This window comes from Oncorhynchus masou, chromosome 27 (genome assembly GCF_036934945.1).
Source record: "Oncorhynchus masou masou isolate Uvic2021 chromosome 27, UVic_Omas_1.1, whole genome shotgun sequence".
NCBI lineage: Eukaryota > Metazoa > Chordata > Actinopteri > Salmoniformes > Salmonidae > Oncorhynchus > Oncorhynchus masou.
Window position 1 is genome coordinate 14796325 of NC_088238.1, and position 20180 is coordinate 14816504.

At 44.2% G+C, this 20180-nt stretch overlaps 1 protein-coding gene across 7 annotated transcripts in view; it reads left to right on the forward strand.

The window, feature by feature from the left end:
- nav3 (neuron navigator 3) overlaps positions 1 to 20180 on the forward strand; it is a 105350-nt gene that overhangs the window by 47091 nt on the left and 38079 nt on the right. For 5 of the 7 annotated variants that reach the window (XM_064939291.1, XM_064939292.1, XM_064939293.1 and 2 more), the window contains exons 6-15: positions 7115 to 7241; positions 8401 to 8686; positions 9504 to 10215; positions 11447 to 11887; positions 12653 to 12694; positions 14615 to 14772; positions 17082 to 17270; positions 17774 to 17826; positions 19331 to 19351; positions 19961 to 19984. In XM_064939291.1, the coding sequence (XP_064795363.1) occupies positions 7115 to 7241; positions 8401 to 8686; positions 9504 to 10215; positions 11447 to 11887; positions 12653 to 12694; positions 14615 to 14772; positions 17082 to 17270; positions 17774 to 17826; positions 19331 to 19351; positions 19961 to 19984 (2053 nt within the window). The remainder of the gene's footprint in view (positions 1 to 7114; positions 7242 to 8400; positions 8687 to 9503; positions 10216 to 11446; positions 11888 to 12652; positions 12695 to 14614; positions 14773 to 17081; positions 17271 to 17773; positions 17827 to 19330; positions 19352 to 19960; positions 19985 to 20180) is intronic. The other 2 variants (XM_064939294.1, XM_064939296.1) reach the window with 1 other exon arrangement.

Consider the following 20180-nt stretch of genomic DNA (forward strand, 5'->3'; position numbering starts at 1 on the left):
CTGGGGCCAGGCCCCTAGAGATATGGAGAGGCCCCTAGCGTGTGTCGCCCATCCGCAGCTCTGAGGGACTCGCTGCCTGTCAGAGAAATCACCGATGATTCCATCAGGGGCTGGTGCCTTGGGATGCACTGCTATTAAATATTCAGCCAATACAGGCATGCTCTCAGGACAGCCCTCATGGGTCCTCCTGTAAACTGGCCTTGGCTGCACTAAGCTAGGCTGAGGGGGGAGAGGAGTTGAATACCTTTAGGTAGTAGTGTAGGGTTACTTTACCTGTACTGTATATTAGTTACATTTTTGCACACATTGTATATAGATTTTTCTATTGTGTTATTGACTGTAAGTTTGTTTATTCCATGTGTAACTCTGTGTTGTTTGTGTCGCACTGCTTTGCTTTATCTTGGCCAGGTCACAGTTGTAAATGAGAACTTGTTTTCCACTGGTCTTCCTGGTTAAATCAAGGTGAACTAAAAATAAATGAATCAAGTTATCGCTATTGTGTATCTATAGTGCATGTTGTCGAAGGGTGGGTTTATTCATTCATCAATATAATTAAGTCATTAATTCGCCCCTGTCCTCCAGTGCTTCATAACAATGTATTGACAATGTAATCAAACCCGGGAAGCCTTTATTCTGAGATGTGTTATCAATAAATGTCCCTTCTAACATGATGCTTGATTTGTAGGTCACTTTTTGTGAAGTATTATTTGTCTTCCTAACTACTCCTTCTTCTAGCCAAATACAACCATTCTGAATTGTACATTAGAGTCAGTCACTTAATTAAAGCAATTGACTTACCACCACAAAAGAGGATGGCAGAGAAATCAAAAGGGTTAGTTAGCGTTACGATTATAGGCTTATTTTTTTCAAGAACAATCCAGATCGCCCCAAGTCTGTGACAGTCAACACGTTCTAACTGGGACAAATTGGGGTGGAAAATAGCAGAGAATTATAATCTTATTTCCCAGTACTTTATAGACTAATTAATATTACTTTGGATTGTCAGCATTGTGTTAAGAAGACCACCGCAGGAGGGAAGAGGGAATTGTACCCAATGTGTCACAGCCGAGAGCGAGAGACAATTTACTCACTTTTAGAAAAGAATTTGAAGGCAGTGGAGATTGTAAACAGCCATCTGTTTTACTTCTGCTCATTAGTGTGGCAGCCAATAATAACACAGGCTAGGTAGCTATTTGGATATCCAAACAGTATCATATGGATAGATAGTCATCACTTGTTAGCTGTTAGTCAAGGTTGACACTCTCACACAAGATTTTCATACCATTTCCTTGAAAACCATCCCTGTAATTTTGTGATTTAGACTCAATTTGGGATACGGTATATAAAAGCCATCCCTTCTTCACAGGAAATTAGCCTCCCCTCTCTACTCAATCATCCCAAATAGACAGTGCTACCGTCGATGTTATCAAAAGTGATGGATTTGGTGGGGGAATTGAAAGTATATCAGATAAGAGTCTCTTTCCTTTTTGTCTGGTCTTCTCTCACAGAAGACTCACCTTATAGATTGATCAGGAGTTTGATGTGTAAGATTGGGCATAAAGGACTATTGGCGCTGGACAGTAGTATAGTTATCTCATGAAATGTTTAGTATTTATCTCATGTATTTATTATATTATTAGTAACATAGTATGTACTGTATCTAATGAAATGTTTGAAAGTTTAGGAGCTCTATTTTGTCTTACTATTCTGGCCCGGTTGCCTACGCAGTACGCAGTAATCCAAAGGTATTGATCATCAGAAAGGAGACACGAGTCATCTAAGGGCCGGTCTCTCATCCCTTCCCAAAACGGGGATTTTAGTATGCTACCAGTCCTCTGAGACGGTGATAGATCCATTCCAAACAGCACCCTATTCCCTTGTACTGCACTACTATGATAACAGTTTTTTGGACGAAGTCTTAGACGTGTCTCTGTCTGCCCCCTTCTTGTCTGTTACCCAAGGATACCTGGTCTCTGGAGACGTTTAGGAAAGGGACATCACATTCCCCCCTGTTGGTGTTGTAGTTGTGAAGAACACAGGACCGGCTCTAGACTTTTAGGGGCCCTACGTGAGATTTATTCAGTTTTACAGCTAATTTTCTGCAGTTCTACACATTTAGCCATGACTTATGCCATGTTAATGATATCTGAGTGAGAGTGACTAACAAAATCAATGCTGGCCCCCTGGAGGTCAGGGCTTTAGGGCACGTGCCCTGCATGACCGGTCAGTATTCGGCCATGATTATTAGTTTAGATAGCTGGCTAGACTAATTTACCAGTCTAAAAATTGTTAGCTGACATGGCTTATTGAGTGACTGAGATAACAACAAAAAAATTGTTGATGCACAACCAACTTTCTAACTTGCACCTTGTGTATTTTTCTATTCTAACTCTCAACAGTAAGTTGAGACCCCGACTGAGTTTCTAAACGGGTTGGGCGCCCATTAGCATCCTGGGGCCGGCCCTGGAAGAACAGGACCGGTTTCTTTATTTTCAGAGGGGCACATCTAAGTAGAGAGATGATGTGACCTGACAAAAGCTGCTGTCACTATGGAAACTCAAGCGTTAGCCCTGGGTGCAATCTTGATCCTGAGTACCATCATCGTCGAGTCTCTCCATGTTCCATTCTGGGAGGGGAAAGTCACTGTCAGCCACCACAAGTGCTTTGGATGCTGAAGCTCGTCGTAACAACTTCCAGGCAAAGTCGCGGCGTCGCCATCGGCCACTTAAGATAAGAGGAAGTGATTACAGCAAACAAGCCAGCTTTTTTCGAGGCTATCGATTTCCGCGTCTTTGTAGAATCCTATTGGAGAAAAGATGCATAGTGCCTTTCACTTTAAGCACCAACTGACTCTGTTTGAGATCAGATCAGTGCAGCTCTTGCGGTGAAACGACAATTAAACGTTTGATGTTAGAGTAGCTGTTGATCTTTGAAATGGCTTGTTCACAAAGTAACCACTCTGATTGATTGGATGTAAATACATCCAGGCTTTTAATGTGTAAAAGCAATGGGATTCAAACTAGCCTGATAGCGTAGCTACACAGAAGCCCCATACATGTCTCTCCCAGACAATGGGTACGTTTACATGCACACAATACTATGATTATTGTAAATACCCAGATTGTGAATAGCTAATCATTCAATCATTTAATCGGAGTATGCTGCTTACTTGGAATATGACCTTAAGCTGGTTAAGATAATCAGAGTAAGATGTTTAAGGCATACTTGACCTATTACCATAATCAGTTTGTTATTGAATTATTAGTGTGCATATAAACATACTCAATGGAAAGGCTCAAAGGCTCAACTGATGCCATCTAATCAATGCCACTAAGCACCTGTCCTGAATCAGGGCTTAACGAGCGGTGTGGCCAATTACACCTACAACACTAAGCACCTGTCCTGAATCAGGACTTAACGAGCGGTGTGGCCAATTACCACCTACAACTCTAAGCACCTGTCCTGAATCAGGACTTAATGAGGGGTGTGGCCAATTACCACCTACAACACTAAGCACCTGTCCTGAATCAGGACTTAACGAGCGGTGTGGCCAATTACCACCTACAACATTCTCAACATAGACACAATTAATCAACTGTTGATGATAGTATGCTTTTAATATCATAGAAAATATGTAATGAAAATAGCATCTAGGCCCGTTGAAGCAAACAATCAATACCACCATCAATTAAAACAATGAGGAAGTGAATAAATGTTTCTCGTGAAGATCTGCATCTTCACACATGATGATTCAATCACTCACCCTGGGCACGGTCATCACTGAGACTGCCTCCTAATAATAGAGTTTGGGGACAAATTAAATGGCAAAATGATAAATGACATATGGCCAATGAGAAATTGGCTATTGTGAAATGGGATCCATGCCAGACAGGCCACAGGCAATTTATAGTTTCCATTTATTTCATGGAATTGAGATGTTCAGAGACCTATATTCCAAAAAGATGGAGGAGCTGAGAATTCCCATTTAACTGTCAAGGATTCCATTTGTACAGATCAAACTTTTGCTCCAATTGAAATAGTTTCCAACTCTACATACAGTACAGTTAGAAAACATGCCCTTTCCAGCTCTGTTTTCTTAACAGGCTCACCCTGTTAGCATTGCAGAAGAGAATGATTTTATTATTGTATAACCAACTGTGAACTTGATATTTAAATTCCTGGTGTTATCCAATGCTGATATGAATAGCTTTCAATCCCTTTGAAAAGTAGGAAAGAGTGAGCAGGGAGAACCCACCCGTGCATGTCCACACACTGTTATATCTTTCAGAGGAACACCCACACACCTCTCCCAACACCCATTGTGGGCCTTTCATACAACTCATTATTTTCTCCTTTTGAGCCTGTCTTTGGGTTTCAGCTTTGTCTTGGATGAGTTATAGATGTCAGAGGAGAAGTAATGTTCACTCGACTAAAATGGAATTAGCAAACTATCTTAAGCAATGACAACTGATTCACTTTTCTAAGGGATTGGAAGTCATCTCTGATCTGTCATCTCTGGTATGTCATCTCCCATATGTGGTAGAGGACAGTTGCTCAGTCACATATGATTGAATTGAGATAACAATACTTCAGGGTTTATTGTTTCATGTCCTTGAGCAGGTTAAATCCTCTCCTCTCTCCCCTCTTAGACAGTCGATAAGGTTCCCACACGTTCTTGGTTAATTTGTCATATTTCTTTAGTTCCCTGTATGTATGACTGTAGCTATGCTGGATCAAATTGGCTGCATTTTCCTCTGAGGCTCAATTTCTAGCTTTAGTGAGGTGATCAGATTCCAAATGTTAATTCATGCTAGAGATACATACACACAGATTGTCATGGCAACCATCCAGTGTGTGTGTGTGTGTGTGTGTGTGTGTGTGTGTGTGTGTGTGTGTGTGTGTGTGTGTGTGTGTGTGTGTGTGTGTGTGTGTGTGTGTGTGTGTGTGCATGAGCCTGAGACGGAGAGAGAACTAATACATTATTATTGAGGGGGATTTATTAGGTGTGATAAGAGAAAATGGAATTGGACATGACTGAAACATATTTCTGGAGATCCCAATCTCTGGAGCTGTGGTAATTAAACAGCATGTGCAGAAATGATCACTAGTTGAACCATATGGCCTTTGTTTAGGGGTTCTGGGTACATCACTTGCATAATAACCAGACCAGTGTTCAGATACTATTTGAAATCATTTCAAATACTTTATCTGGGCTTGATGATTCTGCTTGCCCGATGCAATGGAACCGATAGAATAGTTTCAAAACTGAAAAACCCACCCACCCACACTCCAGCCAGGCTCAAACAAACACTCAAAGTATTGGAAAGATTTTAAATAGTATTTGAACCCAGGCCTGATAAGAAAGTCAAAACCATCCAATGATGTCATGCTAACATGTTCCATACATCCCATATACAGTCCCGATCAATACATCACATATACAGTCCTGTTCCATACATCCCAAATACAGTCCTGATCCATACATCCCATATACAGTCCTGATCCATACATCCCAAATACAGTCCTGATCCATACATCCCAAATACAGTCCTGATCCATACATCCCAAATACAGTCCTGATCCATACATCCAGTCCTGATCCATACATCATGTATCCTGATCCATACATCCCATATACAGTCCTGATCCATACATCCCATATACAGTCCTGATCCATACATCCCGTATACAGTCCTGATCCATACATCCCATATACAGTCCTGATCCATACATCCTATACAGTCCTGATCCATACATCCAGTCCTGATCCATACATCAGTCCTGATCCATCCCATCCCTGATATACAGTCCTGATCCATACATCCCATATACAGTCCTGATCCATACATCCCATACAGTCCTGATCCATACATCCCAAATACAGTCCTGATCCATACATCATCCATACATCCCAAATACATCCTGATACAGTCCTGATCCATACATCATATCCATACATCCCAAATACAGTCCTGATCCATACATCCCGATATACAGTCCTGATCCATACATCCCATATACAGTCCTGATCCATACATCACATATACAGTCCTGATCCATACATCACATATACAGTCCTGATCCATACATCCCAAATACAGTCCTGATCCATACATCCCAAATACAGTCCTGATCCATACATCATGTATACAGTCCTGATCCATACATCATGTATACAGTCCTGATCCATACATCCCATATACAGTCCTGATCCATACATCACATATACAGTCCTGATCCATACATCCCATATACAGTCCTGATCCATACATCACGTATATAGTCATGTTTTGACCCTGCTGGTGATCTATGAATGTTTGAACATTTTGAAGAGTGATGTGGCCTCCACTAGGTTCCTGCCTTTCTAGGGAGTTTTTCCTTGCCACCGTGCTTCTACATCTGCATTGCTTGCTGTTTGGGGTTTTAGCCTGGGTTTCTGCATAAGCACTTTGTGACATCTTCTGATGTAAAAAGGGCTTCATAACTACATTTTATTTGTTGAGAAATTATCGCAGGATACACAATACCCAGATGTCAATAGCCTAATGAAGATTTAAAGAGGGCCACCGCCACTCAATGTACTAATTAGAGAGGATGAATGATCAACAACAGTGATAGATGGGAGGAGGTGATTGGAAATTGAGCGAATCCTCACCCACGACAGAGATTGCTTGTTTCCGGCATATCTCCTGGCTCCCTGGGGACTGGGTAGGTTTCATTAAGGCAGCGTGATAGGAAGCCAGATGCAGGTACAACGCATAGTGCACCTCGGGGTGAAGTTTCCCCTAGGTACAGATCCAGGATCACCTTCCCCTCCACCAATCATTAAGTTAACCATTAGTCAGGGAAATGCAAAACTGACTCAAGATCAGTGTCTAGGGGCAACTTCACAGTACACAGAGTGCATTACCTGCAGGTTGGAAAGGGTTTCTCTTTTGCACGGTGCAGAGATGCACGTTTCTGAGTTTACCTGAAGGGTTACTGGAAGGGTGAAGGAGAGGATTATTGGTATTTGTGGAGGGATGACAAAATGGAATCTCTCTCTCTCTCTCTCTCTCTCTCTCTCTCTCTCTCTCTCTCTCTCTCTCTCTCTCTCTCTCTCTCTCTCTGGTAGTTGGGATGACAGCAGTTCGGTCAGCAGCGGTCTCAGTGACACTGTAGATAACATCAGCACAGACGATCTGAACACGCCCACCTACCCTGCCATCACATCGTCACCACGCAAGAACAAGGCAGCCCAGGTACAGTACACCATGGAATGTAAATGAAGGCAGTAGGCTTGTCCGAGCCTGAACAACCCATAGAGCCTATATCCTGTTTACTCTCTTATAAATGAACACGAATAGAGTATATCCATGCTTCCAGACATTGAACTAACTGTGAGTAATGATACTGAAGCATCACTGTCTTTGCACTTGCTTCAATTAAAACAGGGACTTGTCTATCATACTTTTTATGTGTATGTGTAACAATGAGGTATATCACTGTAGTCTGGAAATGAAGCTATTTACTTTGTTTTAATTGGCTTTCAAGAGAGAAAGCCAAGGAAATGTACAGCGGAACCCATTCCTTGTGCAGTGTTAAGGGAGCATGGTAAAAATAGCCAAGTATGTGTGCCTTGTGGAAACCTCAACAGATTGATCTCTTAAGAGACTGTTGGTGTGGTTAGTAAGGGGGGGTTCACCATCTGTCAGGTGGCTTACTCATACTGTATTGTGTGTGTGTGTGTGGTTTTGTTTTGTTTTACTCTCCTTGTGGGGACCAGAAGTCTTCATAAGGATAGTAAAACAAGGGAAAACCTGTTTTAGTGTTCGGGGTTAAGTTTAGGTTTATAATTAGGGGTTAAGTTTAGGTTTATAATTAGGGGTTAAGTTTAGGTTTATAATTAGGGGTTAAGTTTAGGTTTATAATTAGGGGTTAAGTTTAGGTTTATAATTAGGGGTTAAGTTTAGGTTTATAATTAGGGGTTAAGTTTAGGTTTATAATTAGGGGTTAAGTTTAGGTTTATAATTAGGGGTTAAGTTCAGGTTTATAATTAGGGGTTAAGTTTAGGTTTATAATTAGGGGTTAAGTTTAGGTTTATAATTAGGTTTAGGTTTATAATTAGGGGTTAAGTTTAGGTTTATAATTAGGGGTTAAGTTTAGGTTTATAATTAGGGGTTAAGTTTAGGTTTATAATTAGGGGTTAAGTTCAGGTTTATAATTAGGGGTTAAGTTTAGGTTTATAATTAGGGGTTAAGTTCAGGTTTATAATTAGGGGTTAAGTTTAGGTTTATAATTAGGGTTTAAGTGCAGGTTTATAATTAGGGGTGAGGGAAAATAGGATTTTGAAATGGAATACATGTTTTGGTCACCACAAGCATAGTAAAATAAAGGTGTGTGGGTTACTGACCGTCCCAGGCGGACACACACCAGCATGTGGAGCAGGAGGTCAGCAGCAGCTGGGCCGGAGCTGAAGATCTGAAGAAGGTGGACGAGGAGCTGGATGTCAGCATGGAGCCTGGCTCAAAGTGGAAGCCTTCCTCCTCCTCTGCCTCCTCGCCAGCGGGGCAGTGTGGTGAGGATCCCGGGCAGAAGACGGGCCTACCCATGTCCCAGACTGGCTCCTGGAGGAGGGGTATGACTGCCCAGGTGGGCATCACGCCCCCCCGGACCAAAGGAACCAGCGCCACCCTAAAAACCCCTGGTAGGACCCGCCCTCCTTCTTCGACCTTCTTCAGACCTTGCTTATTTCTTGCTACCATGGCCCTGTTGGAAAACTGTAGAAATAACTTCCTTCCTTTCTTGTTGTCTTGAGGTGAGCACAGATCGACAGTATAAGTGATTGTATCGATGTATCCAAGGTTACCGCCCTATTACGTTCACCAAGTCAGATCTGTGATTACTTCAAGGAAGGTCGGAAGGATGGATTTCTGACCTATTTGAACAGGGCCCATGTCTAACTGAGGATGGATGGTGGTGTAGATTATTCTCTGACTGGTCATTCATTCAATCAAACTGCCTGTCTGGTTGATATTAGGACCAGGAAATGTCCATCCTAGCTTCATTTATAAGTTAATTTAATTTGTTGATGTGTTCCAGTTAAACATTGATTATATAACAGGGTCAAAGATTTAGGCCAATCAGATTATTCATTAGGAATCCTGTGTCGTTGCCCTTCGAGGCCTTCGGTAATGTTTGTCGTTTCTCCGTTCTACTTTATCTTTTTCTCAGTCGTGTTTTGGTTTGCTCAGCAAGTCTTCTCATGTTTGGATTAGTATAGCTTTCTATTTTAGCTGAGCTTTGTGAAAAGAGTTGTAAAATGTTAGCGAAGTGTAAAGTCATTTGGCACACCTGCCCTGTAGCCTTACAGATGATGACAAAGATGAGTCCCGTTATTTACCAATAAGCTGCAAGGTCCGTCTCCCCTCCCCTCGATCCTAGCTAAATTATTCAGTACCCCAGCAGTTTGCAGAGGGGAAGGTGTTTGCCAGCTTGTTAATGACTGGCCTTTGCATCGACAGGTCAAACTGATGATGCCAAGGCCTCAGAGAAATGCAAGGCCCCCTCCAAGACCGCTGGCATCCAGCGCTCGCCCTCCGACGCCGGCAAGAGCAGTGGCGACGAGGGCAAGAAACCCCCCTCGGGCATCGCCCGCCCCCCCACCACTGGGTCGTTCGGCTATAAAAAGATGGCCAGCCCCCCCTCCGGTGCCCTCATCACGTCCAGTGGTGCCACCCTGGCCAGTGGCTCCGCCACACTGGGGAAGGTGCCCAAGTCTTCGGCTATCGGCAAGGGGACAGGGATCAGCGGAGGCCGTAAGACCAGCCTGGATGGCTCCCAGCCCCAGGACGATGGGGTGCTGATGGGCTGCGGAGGCTCCAAGGTGCCCCTCCAGTACCGCTCTCTGCCCCGGCCGGCCAAGTCCTCCAGCGGGGGGGTGGTGGGGCGCAGCGGCCACCGCTCCAGTTCCAGCAGCATCGATTCCAATGTCAGCTGCAAGTCGGCCGGAGGAACGGGGACCAAGCGAAGGGACGCTGGGAAGGTGGGCTCGGGGCGCTCCAGCCCCATCCCCATCACCATCAACCAGACGGACAAGGAGAAAGTGGCCGTGTCAGACCAGGACCCAGCAGGTTTATCCACCTCCCCCAAGTCCAGCCCCACCTCCACGGGCCAGTCTGGCCTCAGACAACCAGGGTCCAAGTACCCGGACATTGCCTCACCCACCTTCCGCAGGTCAGTCAACACTGCTCACTTGGTTTCCCCTGCACTCATATAAGAGCTTGGTAGCCTAGCCAAGCAGCTGCCATTTTTCATCTCTATTATAAAGGTGGAGGGAGCTTGTTGTTCCCTAGGCACTCTCACCGACTGCGTGCTCGAGGCCACCACAGAATAATGAAGTGTTGTTTATGAGGTACAATGTTGTTTCTCAGCTCCAAGATGCTACTGATAGATAGTGTTCATTGGTGCTGTCAGAATTACAGGTAGAGGTTCACTTCTTCTCTGAAGCGACGCAGAATTAGCATTCCAAAGTCTCATATATATATTTTTTTAGGTAATAAGGTAATAAGACACTAAATCAAATCCCAGCACAGAAACATTGGTCTGAGTTTGTTCGTTGAGCTTTAGAGTCGGGGAGGCAAAGGGTGCCCCCTGCTGTTCGGTAGATGTCATCACAGAAACTGATGGCATTTCTCTCAGGATGAACGGTAGATGATTTGCCATTCAGGTCAGGCTAAACTGATTCACTGACAGTGAGAAAGCTATTCTGTTCGCGAACCCGAGTCTCATTGATTAGATGTGTCCAGACACGGCCGCGCTGTCCAACCTGTTGAGGCGCAGAGTGCATTTTGGATTTGTGCGTATACCTCTTAGAAAAAGGCACCTATTAATTGGGAGCCTGTTTGATGGCAGCCCCACGTCAGACACGACAGGAAGGACCTGTGAACAACACATGTGTTTCTGAGTAACCAGATTGGCTGATTACATGCATGGAATAAAAATGGGGCAATGCTATGACCACAGCTGTCTGAACCACAGCTGTCTGAATTAAAATCACTGGGAGCTCCGTCGTCTCAACTGTCACCCTATTCCCATAGGGCTCTGGTCTAAAGTAGTGTACTAAGTAGTGCAAGATAGGGAATAGGGTGCAATTTGGGATGCAGACATACTCTAACAGAGGCAGTAGGGAAGGTGTACTTCTTCATAGTGTCTATGAAGAAGAATATGGTAGGCTTATGAGATAGTTGCTAAAGGTGATGAAGATAGGGGAGGGGCAGTGTTGAGCGGAATGCAAACTTTCCCCAATCTCCTATTTCCTTGGTGTAATCAAATAAATGTAATACTATTCTATATCAAACAACCTGGTTCTGAACCTAGAGACTGAGTTTGTTCTGTCTATGAGGGGATCATGATTGCCATAGTCTGTGAATGAATGGAACCATCTATTTCTTTCTCTCTCTCCCAGGTTGTTTGGCACCAAAGCCAGCAGCAAGGCCAGTACCCCAGGCACACCTGACTCAGGCAAGTGCCCCTCTGCGTTGGGCAGCCCTCATGGCACATTGGCGCGCCAGGCCAGCCTGGACTCTCCCTCCTCGGGCACGGGGAGCCTGGGCAGCGCGGGCGGGCAGAGCGGGGCGAGCAGCCCACTTTATGGCAAGGCCCCTGACCTGGGCACTGATTCACCTGCCTCCAGCCCGGCGTCAGGCCTCTCGCTGCCCTCCAACGCCCGCCCCTGGCCCACCAACCTCAGCAGCTCCTCGGCATGCTCTGGCAGTAAGGACACACTGAGCTGCCAGAGCATGACCAGTCTGCACACCAGCTCCGAGTCCATTGACCTGCTGCTGGGGCACCACCACGGCCCCAAAGTCACCCGCACGGCCAGCGTCAAGTCCACGCTTTCTGAGGGGTGAGTCCCAATGTGGAACAACTCCATTAGGTTCCTGTGGGTAGTTTGTTTCAGAGCAGCGGGTTTGACATGTACATCAGTGGTGGCTGATGGGAAAAGATATTGTAATGGTTGGAATGAAGGGAACGATATCAAACACAGGGAAGCTACGTGTTTCACTCCGCTCCGTTTATTCCATTCCAGCCATTACAATGAGCCCGTCCTCCTATATCTTATCACACCAGCCGTCTCTGACACACAGCCCTCAATGTACAGACATTTTGAAAATGGACTTGTAGACTGTATGTATGGAATACAACGTCATGCTCATCTTGTCCTTTCAGTATAGCTCACTGTTGTCATAGCGGTTTGTAATATTTCCTTCATCCACAGATTGTTGTCTAAATTGAGAGTATCAAACTAACCCAAATGTTCGGTTTAATGTGTGCTTTCCATATGTCTGTTTCTTGGGTAACGTTGCCCATTGTAGTGATTGTCCTTTAGCATTCTCACTTTAGACAGTCTGTGTGTTCTATCAGTCAATAGATTGAATTGAATCCATGGCATCATGATCGTTTAAATGTAGAATCTTAATTTGACCAGTTTCTCACAGCAGGAAAATAATATTCCAGCAAAGTGGAAATTACAGACATCAGAAGCCTTTTTAAACCTCAAGTACAGTACACTAAAATATTGCATTTCCTGCTGCACAACAACATGGTGATCAAATTAAGATCCTACACCTGTAGGTAATTCTAATGTTTTTCGTTCTCTGTGTCTTAACAGCATGCCTCTTGACAGAAACACACTCCCCAAAAAGGGACTGAGGTAACTCACCACTCATGCGTTGTCCTTTTAGTGTTTCCATGTTTTGTCTTTTCATTCTCACAAGTTATTCATACATATCTGTCTAACTGACAAAATCTCATGTTGTGTCTAATATCATGTTGGTGTATGAAAGCAGTGTTACATAATGAAGTTAGTATTTTGCTTGACATTTGTCTCAGGAGATTTAGCCGATGAGGGTTTGGCACATTGAAAATTGAAAATATTAATGGGAGTGACAATTTAGTTTCACCTCATAAAAGGCTTCAATTGCTGTACAAATCCTGTTGAAGAATTCTCTTGTAGAGGTAGACTATTAGTCAGTGTTTTCCCCTGGACACTCCACAGATCCTCACAGATTACAGGTGCCTGAAGTCAATGATCCCATGTAGTCGAGTGGATTCTGAATAGTTATATCCAGGCTCTTGCTGTACTATCTCTCCTCCTCGTTGACTGTAGGGCAAGGCAGGGCATCCATTTTAAATCAAGTTTCCACTACTCCTGTCCTATCTAATGACTGAAATCGTGTCCAGACCCTCAACACTAGAAGGTGTGGCACCCTATTGGCACCCTATTCCCTATATATAGTGCCCTACTTTTGATCTGGGTCCATAGGGCTCTGCTCAAAAGAAGTGCACTATGGAATATGGTTCCATTTGGAACTCAGCCCCTATCACACCACCATGCAACAAATGGCTTTTTCTACCCAATTCCTCTGTCTGCAAAAAGCACTGCAACAAGTCCAGGCTCCTGCCCAGGGTTTGATATTTCTCTTTATTAGACTGCAGTAGAGAGTGAATCTCTACCTTGAGTAGGAGTTCTGCAACCGTTTTATAATTCCCTGCATGTAATGCAAAGGGGATGTTTGCCACAGAAAGAACACGGATTCCCTTTTAACTGTACTTTCACAGCAGGCGTGGAGGCATTTTCCCTTCAGAAGTTGATTTCTATTGATCTCAGAAGCCACTCAGCAGTTTAGGACTGGGTTGTATTTCTTGTCCCTGGCTTTTTTTCTAGCCCAGAGGGATTCAAAGCAACAAATTGCCTTTTTTCAAGCCAGATAATAGCTAAATGATTATCATATTCATGTGTCCAATGCTCAGTTTTAAATGCACATTAAGCAGACTTCAAAACATACTCTGATTGAGGCATTCTCTCCTCTGAACTCCAAGTGGAATTCAAAATCAATGGACAATTCTGTGCAAAATAAGCAATTTGATTTGAAGTTGAACATGCAGCCATGTGCACATGATATATCATTCAATACCTTTTACTGTCATTAGATGTCAGAGTACCTTTCTTCGTCTGAAAGAATTCAGAGTGGGGTATTAGTATGACAGACAGTCTGTTATGAGCTTCAGTGTTGAAAGGATGAGCTTGAACTCTATTATCTTCCTTTAAGGATTAAACATGGCTGCCTATCTATCATTTAGATAACTCTTCCCCCTGCTAGGAACCGCTAGAGATGAGGAGAGTAAAGACTGTCAGTGTCTTTGACTGGTGTGTGTGTGTGCATGCTTGCACATTGGTGGGATGGGTGGCTGTGCCTGTGTGTGGGTGGATGCATGTGTGTGTGTCTCTGTCCACAGTGCTTGACTTGGGCCGGAACACACCAGAACTCTTCCACCTCCCTCCAACGTTATACTGCTTGAGGTCTAGCACCTCTTTTAGAATATTGACTTAATTATAGTGTGATGTTTCTGCATCTATATATAAACAGAGTCCCGGCACTTATATATAAGCAGAGTGCCGGCACCTATTTTAGTCAAAGTCAAGCACTGTATATAACTATGCATGAGTTAGTGAATATATTTGTCACCACACTCCAGTCATGTGATATGTAGATAATACAGTTGCATGGTTCAATAGACGCCATGTTGAATCAGTGGTGCCACTAGTTGACGTGTACCACGTCCTCTCTAGGTACCCTCCCTCGTCCAGACAGACGTCCCATGAGGAGGGGAAGGAGTGGCTGCGTTCTCACTCCACTGGAGGGTTACAGGACACGGGGAGTCAGTCCCCTCTCTCCCCCCCTGGAGTTGCATGCACAAGCACTGGAAAATACCACTACTCCAACCTGCGTAAGCACAACTCCAAATACCACTACTCCAAATACCACTACTCCCTCCTGCGTAACACTACTTCAAATACCACTACTCCCTCCTGCGTAAGCACTACTCCAAATACCACTACTCCAACCTGCGTAAGCACTACTCCAAATACCACTACTCCAACCTGCTTAAGCCCTACTCCAAATACCATTACTCCCTCCTGCGTAACACTACTTCAAATACCACTACTCCCTCCTGCGTAAGCCCTACTCCAAATACCACTACTCCAACCTGCGTAAGCACAACTCCAAATACCACTACTCCAAATACCACTACTCCAACACTACTTCAAATACCACTACTCCCTCCTGCGTAAGCACTACTCCAAATACCACTACTCCAACCTGCGTAAGCACTACTCCAAATACCACTACTCCAACCTGCTTAAGCCCTACTTCAAATACCATTAATCCCTCCTGCGTAAGCACTACTCCAAATACCATTACTCCAACCTGCGTAAGCACTACTCCAAATACCACTACTCCAACCTGCGTAAGCCCTACTTCAAATACCACTACTCCCTCCTGCGTAAGCACTACTCCAAATACCACTACTCCAACCTGCGTAAGCACTACTCCAAATACCACTACTCCAACCTGCGTAAGCCCTACTTCAAATACCACTACTCCAACCTGCTTAAGCACTCCTCCAAATACCACTACTCCAACCTGCTTAAGCACTCCTCCAAATACCACTACTCCAACCTGCGTAAGCCCTACTCCAAATACCACTACTCCAACCTGCGTAAGCACTACTCCAAATACCACTACTCCAACCTGCGTAAGCACTACTCCAAATACCACTACTCCAACCTGCTTAAGCCTCCTCCAAATACCACTACTCCAACCTGCGTAAGCCCTACTCCAAATACCAAATACCACTACTCCAACCTGCGTAAGCCCTACTCCAAATACCACTACTCCAACCTGCGTAAGCCCTACTCCAAATACCACTACTCCAACCTGCGTAAGCCCTACTCCAAATACCACTACTCCAACCTGCGTAAGCCCTACTCCAAATACCACTACTCCAACCTGCGTAAGCCCTACTCCAAATACCACTACTCCAACCTGCGTAAGCCCTACTCCAAATACCACTACTCCAACCTGCGTAAGCCCTACTCCAAATACCACTACTCCAACCTGCGTAAGCCCTACTCCAAATACCACTACTCCAACCTGCGTAAGCCCTACTTCAAATACCACTACTCCCTCCTGCGTAAGCCCTACTCCAAATACCACTACTCCAACCTGCGTAAGCCCTACTCCAAATACCACTACTCCAACCTGCGTAAGCCCTACTCCAAATACCACTACTCCAACCTGCGTAAGCCCTACTTCAAATACCACTACTCCCTCCTGCGTAAGCCCTACTCCAAATACCACTACTCCCTCCTGCGTAAGCCCTACTCCAAATACCACTACTCCAACCTGCGTAAGCACTACTCCAAATACCACTACTCCAACCTGCGTAAGCACTACTCCAAATACCACTACTCCAACCTGCGTAAGCCCTACTTCAAATACCACTACTCCCTCCTGCGTAAGCACTACTCCAAATACCACTACTCCCTCCTGCGTAAGCACTACTCCAAATACCACTACTCCCTCCTGCGTAAGCACTACTCCAAATACCACTACTCCAACCTGCGTAAGCACTACTCCAAATACCACTACTCCAACCTGCTTAAGCCCTACTCCAAATACCACTACTCCAACCTGCTTAAGCCCTCCTCCAAATACCACTACTCCAAATACCACTACTCCAAATACCACTACTCCAACCTGCTTAAGCCCTCCTCCAAATACCACTACTCCAAATACCACTACTCCAAATACCACTACTCCAAATACCACTACTCCAAATACCACTCCTCCAAATACCACTACTCCAAATACCACTACTCCAACCTGCTTAAGCACTCCTCCAAATACCACTCCTCCAAATACCACTACTCCAAATACCACTACTCCAAATACCACTACTCCAAATACCACTACTCCAACCTGCTTAAGCCCTCCTCCAAATACCACTACTCCAAATACCACTACTCCAACCTGCTTAAGCCCTCCTCCAAATACCACTACTCCAAATACCACTACTCCAAATACCACTACTCCAAATACCACTACTCCAAATACCACTCCTCCAAATACCACTACTCCAAATACCACTACTCCAACCTGCTTAAGCACTCCTCCAAATACCACTCCTCCAAATACCACTTCTCCAAATACAACTACTCCAACCTGTTTGTGCATGTGTGTTTTCTCCCCCAGTGAGCCCCACCAACCTGTCACCCTACAACCTGCCAGGACCCAGCAGTATGAGTCGCTCCAACAGCATCCCTGCCCAGGACTCCTTTGACCTGTATGGAGAAGCCCACCTGGGGGGCAGCGCCACCTCTCTGGAGGACAGACCCCGGGGCATGAGCCGCTCTGGCTCCTTCAGGGACAGCACCGATGAAGGTAGGCCCAGACTGGGGTCCTGTATATGTATTGTATATGTATATATATTAATAACTTGTCTGTGGGACGCTACTTAGACCAAGAAGAAGTGATAGTCAGGGTTGAGTTCTCAGACTGAAGCTCAAAATGCACTGGACTAGGAACCTGACGTTTTCTGCTTCTCTTATTAAAGTGAAGATTGGTGTTTCAGTTAACATTTTGGTGACGTGACGGTGCCACTTGAAAGGAATGTTACTAGTCAATGACTAGGCCCTTTGAATTATCCAAACAAGTACTTCATTCGTACACAGCCACACACATGCCATTAGAATATGTTACTTTTACATGCAGATGAGATGGTGCTATTTATAGGACCACAGGTTATGTTCTCTTAATTCCTCTTCCTCACTCGCTCTCGTGCTCTCTCGTTCTCTCACTCGTTCTCTCTCTCGCTCTCTCTTTCTGTCTCTCTCTCTGTCTCTCTCTCTGTCTCTCTCTCTGTCTTTCTCTCTGTCTCTCTCTAGTCCATGGATCCTCACTGTCTCTGGTCTCCAGCACCTCGTCCCTGTACTCTGCGGTAAGTTGCATTGTTTTCTCCAAACACACAAACAAACATTTAGACAATCATGCTTATGGCAGCCATGGGTGCTGTGTGTGATCCCGGTCAGCAAGCGACAGCCCTGACACTTTTTTGCTATAAGGCTGGAGAAATTTAACCACTCTCAAAATCAAAGATTGTGTTTTGGATGCAAGGACAGAGTCCATGAAATCAGAGTAATATTTTGAAACATATTTGGGGTTATAATGGGGTAGAACAGTTGCACTTTATAAGTTACATTCTTCAATAATAGACAAGTGTACGAATGGCTTTATAAACTGGGTGGTTCAAGCCCTGAATGCTGATTGGCTGACAGCTGTGGTATATGAGACTGTATACCACGGGTATGACAAAACATTAATTTTTACTGCTCTAATTATGTTGGAAACCAGTTTATAATAGCAATAAGACACCTCGGGGGTTTGTGGTATATTGCCAATATACCACGGCTAAGGGCTGTGTCCAGGCACTCCGCATGTCGTCTTGCCTATGAACAGTCCTTAGCCGTGGTATATTGGCCATATACCACACCTCCTCGGACCTTAATACTTAAATATATCATACATGTTTATATTTAGGAAGTGCATCCAGGGTGATATAGGCAAATTCAAGCTTGGTGAAGGTGTGGATTTTTGGGGGCAACAGGCAACACTCCAGCAGCAGTCAAACTCAATGAGAAGACAGATCAGTTGAGGAAGATAATCAATTACTGGCGCTCTCCACCTTTTTCCTCCCCAGCAGAAAGTTCTAGAAAGGCCTGGAAAGGAGTTTAGACTTTCACTGATTTCAGAGACTTGTTCTGAAAGTATTCCTATGGGGCAGAAAGACAGCAAGCAGTTATTGTTTATTCTTCATTTCATTGTGTCAATGTTTGGTTGTGTTCATATTTTAATATTTTAATTGTAATTTAATGTTTATTTGTTTACATTACTATAATATTTATGTCAGTTATGATTTGAATTTCATCATACTTTTCTGTTTGCTATTTTATCATTTCTTCTCATCTTTGGCATTATCTAGTCATCAGTTTTGTTTAATCTCATCTGTTATCACTCAACACCTGGGGCGTGTTCAGTAGGCAGAAAACGTTGTGAAACGGGGTGGTACTATTTCAGCCTGTCCTATGAGAAACGTTTGTTTTCGTTTTCCGTTGCAAAGCGTTTTGCTGCGATGCGCCCTAATGAGCACGACCCTGAAAAACACGACTGACAAAGAGCAATTTTATTAAAATCTCCTACGAAGAACACTATGATAAAAGTATCATGACACATTTTCCCAAAGTCATTACAACACCAATCATTCAGCCCAACAATATAAAGATGGACAAAACATATAGATGTCAATCAAAAGGCCATAGATGATAACCAATGAGAATGCTTGGCTTACACAAAAGTTTGGCACCCTGTTTTCAGGGCAGTGCAAAGTGTTGAGTTGCCATGGTTTCCCATTGCAGCAGCTTGAACCCACGTTTTCTTACTTCCAGGTTCTTTCCTTTCTGGCCAAGGTAAAGACTATGATGCTGTCAGCTCTGATCTCTCCACACCACACAGACAACATGTTTGTATGCCCACCACATGCTCTGCTGCTGGTTGAATGTGGCAGATGTTCACACAGGTTTTTGGTTGGTGTGTGAAAAAAAACAACCAATGCTACTTGTGTGCAATGTTACCAGTGTGTATATATTGCAATACATACATACAATGTATTATGTTAATTATCCCTGCCACATCGATTACATATGACTTGATTGGCCAAAATCAAACGTTGTGTAAGTTCTTAGTACAGTCTGACCTGACTTGAAATGACACCACAGTCAACGATTCCCAACACATGCAATAACATCTGCTAAATATGTGTATGTGACCAATAACATTTGATTTGATTTAATTTGATGCATCAAGAGCTGCCTTAGCATTTGCTTTCACTTCCGGGCGTCATCTATGGCCTTCTGGCTCCTGCATCATACTCCATCAAAAGCTCAACCCCAATGATCTACTCATTATGACAATGGGCATTCATTGCATCCATAAAGACGCTGTCAGAAGTGAATCATTGTTCATACAACGTGGCTTATTCCTGCACATCTTAACGACATGTCTTCTCTCCCAAACAGACAGAGGAAAAGGCACATTCTGAGGTAAGTGGCTTGGCTTGGTGAGGGACAAAATGTCTCCTGTCTGTCTGACTGGTCTCTGTCTGGTCTATCTAATCTCTGTCTGGTCGTCTGATCTGTCTGGTCTCTGGTCTGTCTGTCTCGTCTGTCTGTGTCTGTCTGTCTGGTCAGTGTCTGTCTGTCTGTCTGGTCCATCAGGTCAGTCTGTCTGTCTGGTCCA